At 56.3% G+C, this 13,804-nt stretch overlaps 1 protein-coding gene across 3 annotated transcripts in view; it reads right to left on the bottom strand.

The window, feature by feature from the left end:
* The window catches only part of NFIC (nuclear factor I C), a 56,548-nt gene extending 49,238 nt beyond the window's left edge, over positions 1–7,310 (bottom strand). For all 3 annotated transcript variants that reach the window (XM_087816637.1, XM_087816635.1, XM_087816636.1), the window contains exon 1: positions 7,233–7,310. In XM_087816637.1, the coding sequence (XP_087672763.1) occupies positions 7,233–7,262 (30 nt within the window). In that variant the 5' untranslated portion in view covers positions 7,263–7,310. The remainder of the gene's footprint in view (positions 1–7,232) is intronic.
* Between the last annotated feature and the right edge of the window lie 6,494 nt (positions 7,311–13,804).

The raw sequence follows: 13,804 nt of genomic DNA, 5'->3' as shown, positions 1-13,804 counted from the left end.
AGGGGCCCATCCCCTGCCAGTCCCTGTCCAACTTGAGTTGCCTGTCCTGTGCCTGGATGCCACTTGACGTGCCAGACCCAGAGATGGGGAGCCATTCGCCCATGGTCACACAGTCAGTCAGCAGAGCCAGGACCACAGCCCAGGCCATCTGACTGGGGAACTGGGGACAGGGAACCGATAGAGGCACAGGTCACTGTAATGTGGAGGGGATGCCAGGGCAACGGTGTGGACGTTGGGCTGTGGCTGTCACCCAAGTTCTGGTGATTACTGTGGCCCTGATAAGAGGGAGCTGGGGTGTCAACCAGCAGGGGCAGGCTACAGTTCCCAGACTCCTCCTCTCCTTGACGCCCTTTCTCTTTGAGCACCTCCCCACTTCTGAGCCCCTCTCTCTCAATTCCTTTTCTTGGTCTGGGCACCTCCTCTCTGAGCCCCCACCCATTTTCCAGCTCCTTCCCTCTCTGAGCCCGCCTCCCCTTCTTCCCCCTCTCTGATCTCTACACTCTGGGGAAAGGTGCCAGGGAGGCGAACAGGGGTGGGAGCCCACGTCACCAGTGACCCTAGCTGGTCCTGGCGGAAAGAAGACAAACAGTCCTTAACTGGGTCATGGACCTGCTGCCCCATCCTCCCTTGTCCTCCCAGGGAGGTCAGGCCAGATGAGAGGCAGGCCTGTCACTCTCTTTGTCCCACAAGACCTGCAACAACCAAGGCCTCTTCCGCAGGCACCTCCCAATGCCCTCACTGGCTGACATGGCATAGGAGAGCGCCAAAGCAAGCTAGACGCTAAGAACCCTCCCAAACTCCTACACATCACTCAAAGCCCTTTTTCCAGTGTTCCTTCCTTCAGGCAGCCTTTCCTGTTCTCCTCAGGGTTCCCTCAGACCTGGCTTGGACCACACACGCTGTGGGGTCTGAGTCCAGCTCTTCTTCATTCTCCAGCCCTAAGTCCCAGGGCTGAGGTGCTCATTGCCAGGCAGCACCTGTGAGGGAATGAGGCCGGGTGACATCAGCCTCCATTTGCACCTTCGGTATGATCCAGGGACAAATCACTACTACACTCTGGGCCTTAGTTTCTCATTTTGTACAGCGGGCAGAAAAGAACATTGCTGCCTGTTGGGGGTTGGGGGGCTTGTCTATTGCCCTGGTAACCAGAGAGTGGAGGGAGGTAGAGCAAGGCTAGGCCTTTCCCAGAACCCTCACTTGATCCACTGGGACTTCCTGGCCAAAGAAGATAGCAGCAGCTTGGAGGTAGGCACCTGGGTCCAAGCCCTTGCTGGGCCCTATGGATTGGATGAACAATTATGCACTGGGCTGTACCCCTCCCTGGGCCTCCCTGTATCCATCCCACTCTGGCAGTCGAGGGCAACAAACCAGCACATGGAACTCAAATTCCCACCCCAAAAGTGTTCTGGGAAGGATTCTCTCTCCTTCATTCACTCAACAATTCAACAAACATTGAGAATCTATCTTATCCACCTAATAAGCACTTAACCCAAACTCCTATGTATTCTTCAAAGCCCTGATTGCAATGTACCCTTCTCCAGGTTAAGCCCAGGTGAAATGGCAAACAGCAGAGCTCATATGTGAACACAGACCCATCTGGCACCAGAGTTAGGGTCCCAAACCTAGGGTCACTCCTCCCCCCAAGCTCAGAGCATCAGAGTTTATGAACAGCTCTTATCTAATGAGGGAGAGAGTCATTCAGTTGCTCAAAAAACATTTACTGAGTGCCTACTGTGTGCCAGCTCCATGTATGGTGCTGAGGATCCAGCAGTAACCTGGGCTTGGCTCTCACCCAGATCCTGATCTGGGGCAGGGATGGACATTAAACAAGCCAACAAGTATGTAATAAAACATCACGCTGAACTAAGTGGTTTGAAGACATTTAAAGGAGTTTGAGGGGGCCAGGGAATCCCTTGGGGGTTGTTTTTTAGCTGGGGGTAGCCAGGAAGGGTCTCTCAGAGGATAGGACCCTTGAATGAAGACCTGAAAGATGACAATCCAGAGTAGGAGCTTTCCAACCAGAGAAAATAGCGCCAGCACATGCAAAGGTCTGGAGGTAGGACTGAGTCTAATGTTTTATGAAAACAGCAAGGAGGCAGTGAAATTACGGCAGAGTGAACAAGAGGGAAAGTAGAGGGGGTGATAGCAGGGAGGGGACTGAGGTTGGTGGTGCAGGACCTTATGGGCTGAGGGGAGGAATTTTGGTAAACGGACCAGAGAGTGAAAACCCCCTACCAAAATGACAGGTGAGTGTGAGCCCTCACCTTCCCTCTGACTTCCCTCTCTGGTATCCAAGGAAGAGGATGGGGACTGAGCCAGAGGGTCATGGTATTCAAGAGAGACAAGGAGCAAGGTTGTGCCTTTTGAAGGCTGAGCATTTATTGTGCCCGCCATCTGGAAGGAGAGACTGAGGCACTGAGCATTGAAGCCACTGGCCCAAAGTCACACAGCCAGGAAGAAGCAGAGCTGGGACTTCAACCTGAGTCCCTACAACTGTGGACCTCCTGACTCCTTAACCCCACTGCTGGGGCCCTTAAGCACGAGGTCTGACCCCATCAGTGGGTCTCCCCAATGATGCTCACTCTGCATTCTGTATGAGCTCTCTGAATTCTGTGTGGCTCCCTTCCCCTGCTCCATCCTGGGACAAATGCACTACCACCTCCTCCTTGGGGAGGCTCACTCCAGGCAGCCTGGTCCTGCTCTGTCACCTTGTTTCCTGCCCATTCTCCCCCCACCTCAAGACTGCAGCCCCTCTAATGGGATGAATTTGATCTGTTTTGTTTACTGTCGTGTCTCCAGAATCCTGATCAGTGAAGGGACAATCTCATGCTCTGCCTGTTAGCCCCATTCACACACCCCAGCTAACAAAGGCTGCTAGTAGCCACTTGTTCTGGCCAAACTTGGGAAGACCCTGGACGGGGCTGGGCCTGGAAGCAAGTTCAACAGAAAAACCCTTGTGGGTCAAAGTTCTAGTTTTTGTGGGGTCCCTACTATCCAGTTATTTGGTGCCTACTGTATACCAGGCACTGTGTGAAGGATGAAGAATTGGGGGACTTAGTAAGAGATGCGGAGGCTCAGGGAGACTCAAGTGCCTTCTTTCAACTGACAGAACCACCCATCCATTCACCCATTCATTCATGCAATAAATATTTATGGGTACTGACTATGTGCCAGGCCCTGTGCCCAGTGCCTCAGAGGTGTCCTGCTTCCCTGAATCCTTAGGCAGCCTGAGGAGTTGAAGGTTACTGGTCACTTCATTGCACTGGAAGGATTAGGTCACCCACCCAGTCACACAGCTGGAAAGAGAACTCCCTTCTGAGCCTCCTGAGCAAGATTTGCATGGAGGTCTGAGGCCACACTAGGTTTCTGCTACCTACCCCCCTACCTTAGGGCACATCTGAGGTGGGGCAGGGCTCTGTCCTCACAGATGTGGTGTCAGTGAGTGCGCATGGGAGTGTGGGGGTGCCCCTGCACTACTGACCACAGGTCAACATGCACCCAGGTGTGTGAACATGGGCAGGGGCTGCATGGGGCAGGAGGCCCCAGGACTCAGCATTTCCCATCCATTTGTCATGAGACAGGAAGGGAGGGAGGCTCAGGCAGGAAGGGAGAAGAGAGACAGACAGAGGGAGAGGGAGACAGACAGACAGAGGGAGAGGGAGAGACAGAGAGGCAGAGGGAAAGAGACAGAGAGATAGATAAGAAGGAAGGAGGGAGGGACAGAGGGAGAGGAAAGGGAGAGAGAAAGAGAGGGAAGGAGAGAGAGAGAGTGCTGACTAGGCTAGAATCCCAGCAGATTTACTGGGCCCTGGTGCTGAGGCACCTCTACCGCAGAGAAGGGAGGGGGGAGAGTACAGACATGAAGAGAGACTGAGAGAGACACAGACATGGAGGGGGGTTGTGCTTTTTACAGGATCTAAACAGAGGCCATCAGGTCCTGGGTGGGGGGTACACAGGGAGTGCCCACTTGCCCAGGTGTGGCCAGCCAACCACGTGCGAAGTGGCTCTAACCCCCAGCCTCCCCTGCCATGCTGTGCTGCCCTGGGTGGGCCCTGGTCCTCTCTGATCTTGGCCCCTTTTTCAGCCCAGAGATGCTGGGGAAGCCTGACCCCCGCAGAGCCCATACCAGGCCTAGATCTCACTGCCTTCTGCCTCCCCCCACCCTCATGAAAGGCGCTTAATGAACATCTATTAAATCAAACAAAAGTTGGGGGCCCTCTCCCAGACTCAGTCTCCCTTCTGGAGAAATGGCAGTAAAAAAGTGCCTCCCTGAGAAGGACCCAGGTGAAAGAATGAAGGAAAGAATGAATGAATGAGGGAGGGGGCCCTGGCAGCTGCACTGGCTGTGGCCCCGGGGAATCCTGGGCACTGCAGCCAAGAGAGATTTGGCCCCAAACCCGGAATAACTAACGTGGCGGTGGCAGCAGGCAGGAGGGAGGCAGGGAGGGAGGCCCAGAGCGGGGCAAGCGCAGGGAGGCCGGCCTTCCCGCTGGCAGGATTTATGGAAGTAACGGCTGCTCCACACAGTTCCTCTTAAGAGTAAAAGTGAAAAAGCGCTTGAGTCACCACCATTGAAAGAGGGATGGGGCTCCCAGAATCCTTCAGGGCCACCATCCCCCCCTAGGTGGGCAGGGCAGGGGCACAGGGTGGCTGGCACTGGAGCTGCCCCCTCCCCCCAAGCCAGTCTCAGCTCCTAGGAGGATGGGGTGGGATCAGCTAGAAGGGAGCTATTTTAGGCTGGACTCAGGTTGTAAAATTAGTCGTCAAGGGGGGACATGGAGGCTCAGAGACAGAGAGACAGAGGGAGAGACAGATGGTGTAAGGAGAGAGAGACATAGACAAAAAGGGGAAAGATGGTGAGAAACAAGGAGAGATGGGGAGAGACACAACAAAGACAGGAACAGATCGACATGGAATAACAAAGAGAGAGGCAGAGAAAGACAGGGAGAGACGGAGATGGAGAGATACAGCCAGAGACAGAGAGATAGGGGGAGGGAGAGATAAAGATAGAGAAAAATAGGGTGGGGGCAGATTAGGGAGACTCAGCCAGAAAGCCAGGGGTGGGGGTCCTGTAGGGGCAGTTAGGGTCCTCCCAGGTCCCCAAGCTGGAGACTCCAGACCATGCTGGGCCTGCAAGAAGCTGCAGGGATTAAACTGAGGCTAGGAGGATACCTGAGAGGGAGTTGGGGGGACTCCCCTCCAGAGTGGGGGAGGGCACATGGGAGAATAACAGGAGGGGACCCCTGCATTTGGGCTGCTCCCTCCCCACCCCAGCAGGAGCACTCTGGTTCTCTCTGCTTGTCTCTGTCTCCTTGTCTCCCTGTTCCTTACACCCAGCAACCCCTGAATTTTGTGATTTCAGGTTTCTACCAGAGAGCCGCCTGATCCTTGCCCTGCTCCTGGGGAAAGCGGGACAGTGAGTGCCCAAGTTCATGGGTGATGCCAGGGCTCTGGTTCTCCCCGCCACCCCCTCTCTGCAACGTGGATGGAGGCCTGTCTCCTGAGGCGTCCTGATGGGGGAATTCCAGGGCGCAGTGACAACAGGCGGCCTTCCAACCTCCTCGCCTGGAATAGCCTTCCTCTGCCTGGCTCCCCCTGTGGCTCTAGGGAGTGTGAAGGAAGAGCGGAGGGGGCAGGGGCACCCAGAGCCACCCAGGCCACCCACCCCCTTAAGGCCCAAGGTCACACAGCAACTGGACTAGAACCCTAGTTGTTATTGGGGAACTTCAGGATATTGGGAGAATGAGGTGGGCCAGCGTTGATTATTTTGAGGGACCCCCAAAAAAAGTTGCTCAGAGGGGGAAACTAGAGGCCTAGAAAGGGGCAGGGACTTGCCCAAGGTCACCCAGGGGATCATGGGTAGGCCAAGCCTGAGACCCCTTCAGCACCAGCCCTCACTATCTCTCTGCCTGGGGCCAGGAACTCCTCAGTGGGTGCTGGAGGAGGCCAGTGACAAAGATCCTACTGTGAATGAGGGGGACCCCAGGATCATGATGGGGGGCCCCTGGCAGAGACTGACAGTCTCTGGGGCCCAAGCTGGGCATCTGTGTACTCCCCACACAGTGCTCCTCAGGACATCCAGGACTGCACTTTACAGTTAGGAGCCCATGCTGCCCCCTCTCTCCAGAACCTGTCTTAGCCTCATGTCACCTCAAGAGAAACTGAGGCCAGAACCTTATTGGCGTACAGACACTCAAAGACAAGGAGTGGGGGGGCAAAACAGGAAAGTAGAACCAAGGGGGTGTTGTCTGTGAGGGAGCTGGGACGTTCGGGGTGCGGCCTGGAGAAGGGCAGCTTCCCCACCCCGTCACTGCACCAGGGCCCACTAGGCAGCCAGGGAGCTCGGCCAGGGGCGAAAGGCTGCGGGAGGGGGCAGGGGAAGGGGAAGGGGCAGGTGCCGGCGGGCGAGGGCGTGAGCAGCGCCGCAGTGCCCGCCAGACCCCAGAGCACCGGCCTCCGGGCTCCTCCCGGCTCCTCCCGGCTCCTCAGGGCTCCTCTCAGCTCCTCCCGGCTGCTCCCGGCTCCTCCCGGCTCCTCCCGGCAGCGGCTGCGGCTCAATAATCCCCAAATCGATGCAGGGAAAACATCGGGACGGTGGTTGGAGCGCGGGTGGGGAGGAGCGGGAGATTTAGCCGGGACGTCGAGCACCCCTCCTCCCACCGCTGGTGCCTCCAAGTTCGTGCACCTCCCCCCCCTCCACGCACACGTGGGCCAATAATGGGGGGAAAGGCGGCCGGGGCTGGAGTGACGGGGCGCAACCTTGGCGGGGAGAGGATCCGAGGAACACGTCAAGAGTGCTGGGGAGGCCAGGGGCCAGCCTGGATCCCCTCAATTCCTCTTAGAGGCAGGCCCTGGCCTAGGCACGGGGTTCACGCAGAGCCCTGTCTTTGGGGGCGCCCCTCAGACCTTCCCGAGTGGGTGAGGGAGTTGGTCTTGCACAGGGGTGGGCGAACCTGCACCGGAGCCCCACGTCCGGGAGGGGGGTAGGTTCTGGGCACGGCGGGGGTAGCCGCGGAGCAGGAGTCCGGGGTGTGTCCGCGGGGGTAGGAGGGGGGTCCCAAACCAGCCCATCCCCCACCGGTCCTGGTCCTGGGTCGCGGCATCCGGCCCGGGCGGCCAGAGGGACGCGTGCCTTTTCCGTCCCGCCTCTACGGGCTTCCAAACTCCCGGGCCTGGATGCGGGGGCCGAAGGGCTGGGGCCGGGGCTCAGGCGGCGCGGGTGGGGGGCGTACCTGGGTCAGGCAGAGCGGGGACGAATACATCCCGGGCGCGGCGGGAGGCGCAGGGCCGGCCGGAGCGGGCGCGCTGAACTTACTGAGTCATTTTTCCAACCCCCCCCCCCCCCCCGCGGCCGCGGCCGGCGCGCGCTCCTCGCCGCCTCCTCCCTCGGTCTCCCTCCCTCCTCCCTCCCGCTCTCTCCCTCCCTCTCTCCTGCGTCTCTCTCTCCCACTCTCTTCTTTTCCTGCCCCCCCTTCTCCCTCTCCCCTCCTCCGTCTCTGGGTCTCTGTCTCTCCTCCCTCTGGCAACCTATTCCCTCCCTCCCACCCCAATTTCTCTCCCCTCCCACCCGAACCTCCCACTTCTCAACATCCAACTTTCAAAGAACCGAGGGAAAAAAAGAGCGCGAACGAGGAAAGAGAGACGCTCCCCTCATGCCTCATGAACCCCATTATTGCAACGAATTTTTAGCCACTCGGCTCGGAACACCGGATGGGGACCCGCTGCCATACGCAATGAGACCGCAGAGGGTCCCCCAGGACCGTACGCCCAAGTCAAGTGGGGAGGGGACGCTGGGCTGTTGCTGGACATTTGGGGGCCGGAGGTGAATTTTAAGACCCCCCCCAAACCAGCCGGGAGCTGGCCGGGAAGTTGGAGAAAGGAGCCAAGGGGGGGGGGGGGGGAGGTGGAGAATGAAGCAGTGACGTGTGCAGAGGCCGCGCTGCGCGGCTTTCCCCTTAAAGATGTACGTACTGAGGTGTGTGGTAGGAGAGGGGGTCCCCAGAGCCCCTACCCCTGGTCCCGGAAAGCTAGACAGGGTCTGCAGTGCCCGGGCAACGCTGCTTGGCTACAACAGCGCCCTCATTGGCCAGAGGGACCGGAGCTAAACCAGGAGCCTCCAGGAATCTGCTCTTTCCTCCTTCCCCATCACCAAAGGGTAACTGGGGAGGGGGCTGGTTTTGGCCTCCCCTATATGTCTCATCAGCACCCCGGGATGAAAATGTCCAGACAGAACCTCAGGCTGGCCAGATAAACCTTTGCATTCTCTTCCCAGGTATCCATTGATTCCCACCGACCATAGCCATGTGCCCATTTCAAGGATCTAGAAACTGAGGCACAGTGGTTTGGAGCCAGGCCATCTGGCCCAGTAGCCCACATTCTTCAAGCTCCATTGTTCTCCCTCTAGAATAACTAAGCACAGACCTGCCCTCCCCCAGTCTGAGTCCTCTGGGTGCCTGATGACCTTGGCCTCAACCCCTGACCTCAACTCTCCCCCTCTCCCCTCCTGGGTTCACTGACTAATCCTCCCAGCCTGGCTCAGAGGCTGCCTAAGCTCTTCTTCCCACCTCGAAGACTAGGGGGACATTGTCCCTTGCTTCCATCCTTTGGTGTCCATTGCTGTAAAGTGGCCTAGCAGTGTCCACCCTGTGGGATGATTTGGCACAAGGATAATATTACTTAGCAGAGCCTTGACTTCCTATCAAAAGTGTACTGAGACACTGTTAGAAAGCTTGGCCATTTTGACTAGTCTCTCTGAACATCCTGAGGCCAATGACACCCTGTTACCAACTTGGGGCAGCTTCCCTATGCCCAGGGACATGAAAGATGCCAGCAACTCTGATATTTCCCTGTATTACAGGGGAAAAAACTGAGGCCCACAGAACCCAGGCCACTTGTCCAGGGCCCCAGTGCTGGACTAGGAGGAAGGATTTATACGCAGCACATATTCCTTGGTCACTATAAGCTCCTCACTGCATGCGGCTGAGGGTTATTCAAACAGTGCTTAGCACATCGTGAGCACTTCACAAATGTTTTTTAAAACCCCCATTGTGAAGCTGTGTGGACATTTCAAACCCCAGGATGAATGGGGGAGGCAGGTGTCTACGAACCCAAATACCAACATAAAATAAAGCAATTTTTCGCCCCGCTGGTGTGGCTCAGCGGTTGAACATCGACCTATGATTCAGGAGATCAAGGTTCGATTCCCAGTCAGGGCGCATGCCCAGGTTGCATGCCCAGGTTGCGGGCTCCATCCCCAGCAGGGTGTGCAGAAAGCAGCCAATCAATGACTTTCTCTCATCATTGATGTTTCTATCTCTCCCTTTTCCTTCCTCTCTCTGAAATCAATAAAAATATATTAAAAATAATAAAATAAAGCAATATTTTATTGTTTAAAAAAATGCCAGGAACATGTAGATGGCAGAAACCCCAATTCACAGACATTTAAAAGTTAAAGTAGATTTATGAGGATTCTCCTCAGAGTGCTGCCCCATTCCCACCCTGCCTGCAATCTTATGTAGCAGTTGAAGTTCCTTTCTAAGGTAAAGTTTGGAGAGCACAGACTGCCCTTCTTGGAACCTCAATTTCCACATCTGTGAGATAGCAACATTAGGATGCATCTTGGAAGACTGCAGATAGCTGGATGGTAGAACCTTCTGCAAGTTTACTAACAGCAACCATATACATATATATGGACACACACATGCACACACACACAGGTTAGCAAAAGTATGTTTACAGTTATAATACAATAATTAATAAATAACACAAGGATAAACTGTTTCACGTACTCATAACTGTAAACCTACTTTTGCCTACCCCTTTATATATATATATATATATATATATATATATATAAAATTTCCCACAGTTCAGGAAAGGGAGGCCCCTGCAGTGCACATAGTAGGTCCACAGCAAGCCAGTTATGCTGCAAGGTTGCAACCTGAATCTACATTTCTAGCCAGCAGCTTAACCTTCCCTGTGCCTCAGCTTCCCCCTCTGTGAAACTGGGCGATCAATGACAGTTCCTACCCCGTGGGTTGTGGGTAAATCAGTGAGAGCTTGGTCAGAGTTAGAACAGGGCCTGGATATAGTGGTTTCTTTAAAAGGCAACTGGTGGATTCGGACCTGTGTGTGGAGGGTCCAGAAGGGGGGTGCATAATTTAGCTCCTGGCATTTTGGAGCACAATTTAGTTCCTTTGTTAAAAAATAAAAATGCACTCTCCCTAGAATTCACTCTTAGGCTTCTATGTAACTGTCCCAGATACACATGCGCAGTAGTGTTGAGAATTTGGAGCCAGCCACCGTCTGTCCATTTGTGAGGGGCCAGTTCAACACTCCCCACATGGGCACAGGCTGGAATACTACGCAGCTCCACAAGAACAAGGCGCTCCCACATGGAGACGTCTCCAGGAGACATGCTGGGGAAAGCAAGGTCTGGACCAGATTCCTCCTCCCACTACATGCCAGGAACACCCCCAGCCGTGACAGTCAGGACAATCGCAAATGCTCCCAGACACTGCCCAGTGTCCCCTAGGGGCAGAACCACCCCTGGTTGAGAACACCTGCTGTAGACTCAGCCAGAAGACACAAATTCTCATCTGGGAATTTTTAAAACAAGAATATACGTGTATCCTTTATAAGATATAAATGTACCTTTTATAAGAATATACATGTATCCTTTGTAGGAATGTACATGTGTTCTTTACAAGAATCTGTATCTGTTCTACCTGTAATTGCTGAAACAAAGCTGGATGACAACAGGGCCTCCCTGGATTGGTGTCCTGCCCGGGTAGGGGCGATGAAGTTTCCATTTTTACTTTTGTACTCTCCTTAGATGTTCATGTATGGCTTACGTAATTAAAAAGTAAACTTTGAAAAAGTGCGTGGCATTCACAGAGTAGCTTAGGCAGGGACGATAGGAGGACAGGAGCCCAAGTGGTAACACCACAGCCACTACACCCAGAGAACAGAGAAAACAGCATGGGGCCAGGCCTTGTGAATGCTTGGTCCTAACCATGCCATTCCTCCTTGGCCATGGAAGGGGAGTCCTGTGTGTTTCCATTTTGCAGATGAGAAACTGAGGCTCTAGAAGGGGACATTCAGGTCCTTGGTCATGAGAAGTAAAGGTGGGATATGACACTAGGGCTGGCACAATCACAGTACACAGACATACAAACACACACAACATACCACGAGTCACAGATTCACACAGACATACACAAACATGCCACACACAGATTTTCACATACATAGACTCATACATACATAGGTCCAACATGACACACACAGACACAGAGTCACACATGGACAGCGACACAACACACCGAGATTCACATGAAGACAGCCCTACATAGACACACACACAGACCTACACATAATACATGCACACACATACAGACCCACACACTGACACACAGACCCATACAAGCATACACACAACCCCAAACACCACACACATACACTCGCCCATAATCACAGACGCCCAAACACAACGACGCATGCTGACAAGCACACACACACAACAGAATCCAGTATTCATACACAGGCACAGGCACACACACACACACACACACACACACACACACAATGACACACAGCACATCACATTCCTGTTCTTCCCTCCTGGCAGTTCCCACCAACTCTCCCCACAGCTAGGTTCCTCCCTCTGCCACCACAAATGCAGGTGCCAGTCTGTCAGTGCATGTGTATTTGTGTCTGTGTGTGTCAGTGTGGGTCCGTGTGGTTGTGTGCATGGAGTATTGCACAGGCGTGGTGTCACCAGTCACCTCTTAAAGGTGTGTCATGGGTGTATGCTTATGAAGATGTATACATGAATGTGTCCCCCTGGGCACCTGCAGACAAGTGGGGATGGAGGTGAGTGCGGTGTAGGGCAGATCGGGTGTGTGTGGCTGCACAGGAGTGTGCTGCGAGAGGGCTGTGTCGGAGTGCAGCTGGTTTAGGCGAGGGTGAGGATGAAGGGGAAGGGCCTGAAGGTGGGGGAGCTGATAAGAGCATGACCCTGAGCGCTGTGTATGTACCCCTGTGTCAACGTGGAACCCCTTTTCCCCCTCCTTCCCAAACAGCCCTCCCAAAATGGGATGCAGGTTTAAAGTAAAAAGCAGAGATTTGGCCTGACCTTTGGGCTTTCATATTTCATATTTAGAAAATTATATAGAGGCCCTGGGCAGGGATTCCCCTGGAGGGCAGAAAACAACACTTTCGACTCCCCCACACCCCTAACCTGGTCCCAGGCAACAGCAGGGAGGCAGCACGCTGGACCGTCCCCAGCCGGAGGGGGGGGGTGAAGGGGTCTCCTTGGCCACACCCCTGGGACCAAACTAGCCCCTGCGCCTCCTTACTAACCCTCCCTCAGGACCTCCTCCGCAGTAGGGGGGACTCCCCGCTGCCCTGCCTCTCTGGCAGCCCTGCCTCGCTCCCAGACTTGTCCCGGAGCAGGCGCAGACCCTGGCGGGAGACAGCGCTGCCAAGGAGCGACCGCGTCCCCGCGCCACCTCGAGCTTGAACCTCAAGCCCAGACCACCTAGGTCCACGCCCACCGGGGACCCCGAAGGAGGGAGAAGTGGAGGGGATGGGCTGAGGATAAGATGAGGGGACAGGGTTTTGGCAAGGTAGAGGAAGCACCGCTCCCCACCCAGCAGCCCCGTGGCAGTTAAAAAGGAACTGGAGGGGCAGAGAGGAGTGCATAGACCCATCCCCAAGATAGTCACTCAGCGCCAATCACCTGCACACAGAGACACCCAACTGTCCCCTGGAACGCAGCCACACGACACCGTTCCCTACTCACCGACAACCTCCTAACCGTCACACAGGGGGACCCCCAGACACACAACACAGCCACACCGCTTCACAGCACCATCCCACAGGGACACACGGCACAGTCGCCCAGTTACCCAAAGACACACGCACACTGTCCAGAGCCGCACAATGCTCTAACACACGCAACACAACACACCCAGCCACGTGGATGCGCAGACACATAAAGGAGAAGACCCTACGCATCGGGACCCACGGACCCACGGACAGGGACCGGACAACATAGCCGCACAGACCCGCGAACGCATGCCCGGATTCCCGTGCTGACCCATTTGGGAGCACTAGAGCCGCCAAACGCACCCCTCGAGTAAGAATGCCACCGACACCCGCGGACCAGACACCGGAACCCTCAAGTGCAGGCACTGACGCTCGCCTGCCTGGGGTGCTCGAGGCCGAGACCTAGTGACCCCTCCGGGCTGAGATCCCGCGTACGCTGCGGCCCGGCCTGTGGGCGGGGCTCAGGCTGAGTGGGGGCAGGCTCCGGGGCTACCCCTGCGTGGCGCTTAGAGCGGCCGCCCTCCCGGCTCCAAGTTCAAGGCGCCCGGCGGCGGCCGTGGCGCGCTCTCCGCCCCTCTCCGCAGCGGCCATTTTCCGCTAGCTGGCGCGCCGCGCTCGCCCGGGCCGGGGCACCCCCGGGGGCTGCCGCGACCTCCGTCCCGCCGGGCAACCCCTCCCCCGCCCCGCTCCCCCGCGCGCTGCTTGCTCTGGGGTCGTGCGCCGCGAGCCGCGCCCTCCCGGAGCCTCCCACCCTGCGGGATAGGGGGCGGGGGCCCGGCCTGGTTGGGGAGACCTTCTCCGGGGAGCCCCGCCCTCCCCGCCAATGCCGCGGTGCGGGCGAGGGGCCCCCCCACTTGGGATCCCCCGCTGCGCCCTGCTCGCCAGCTCCGCCCCCAAACGCGAGGGGGGGGGCATCGGCTGCCCGGGGTCCTGCGGTGGCGGGAGGGAAGGGGGTCCCCACATCAAGCCCTTC

The sequence above is a fragment of the Miniopterus natalensis genome, chromosome 4 (assembly GCF_054644295.1).
Source record: "Miniopterus natalensis isolate mMinNat1 chromosome 4, mMinNat1.hap1, whole genome shotgun sequence".
Classification (NCBI taxonomy): Eukaryota; Metazoa; Chordata; class Mammalia; order Chiroptera; family Miniopteridae; genus Miniopterus; species Miniopterus natalensis.
The sequence above is the reverse complement of the archived record's forward strand: the minus strand, read 5'-3'. Positions and strand labels throughout refer to the sequence as shown.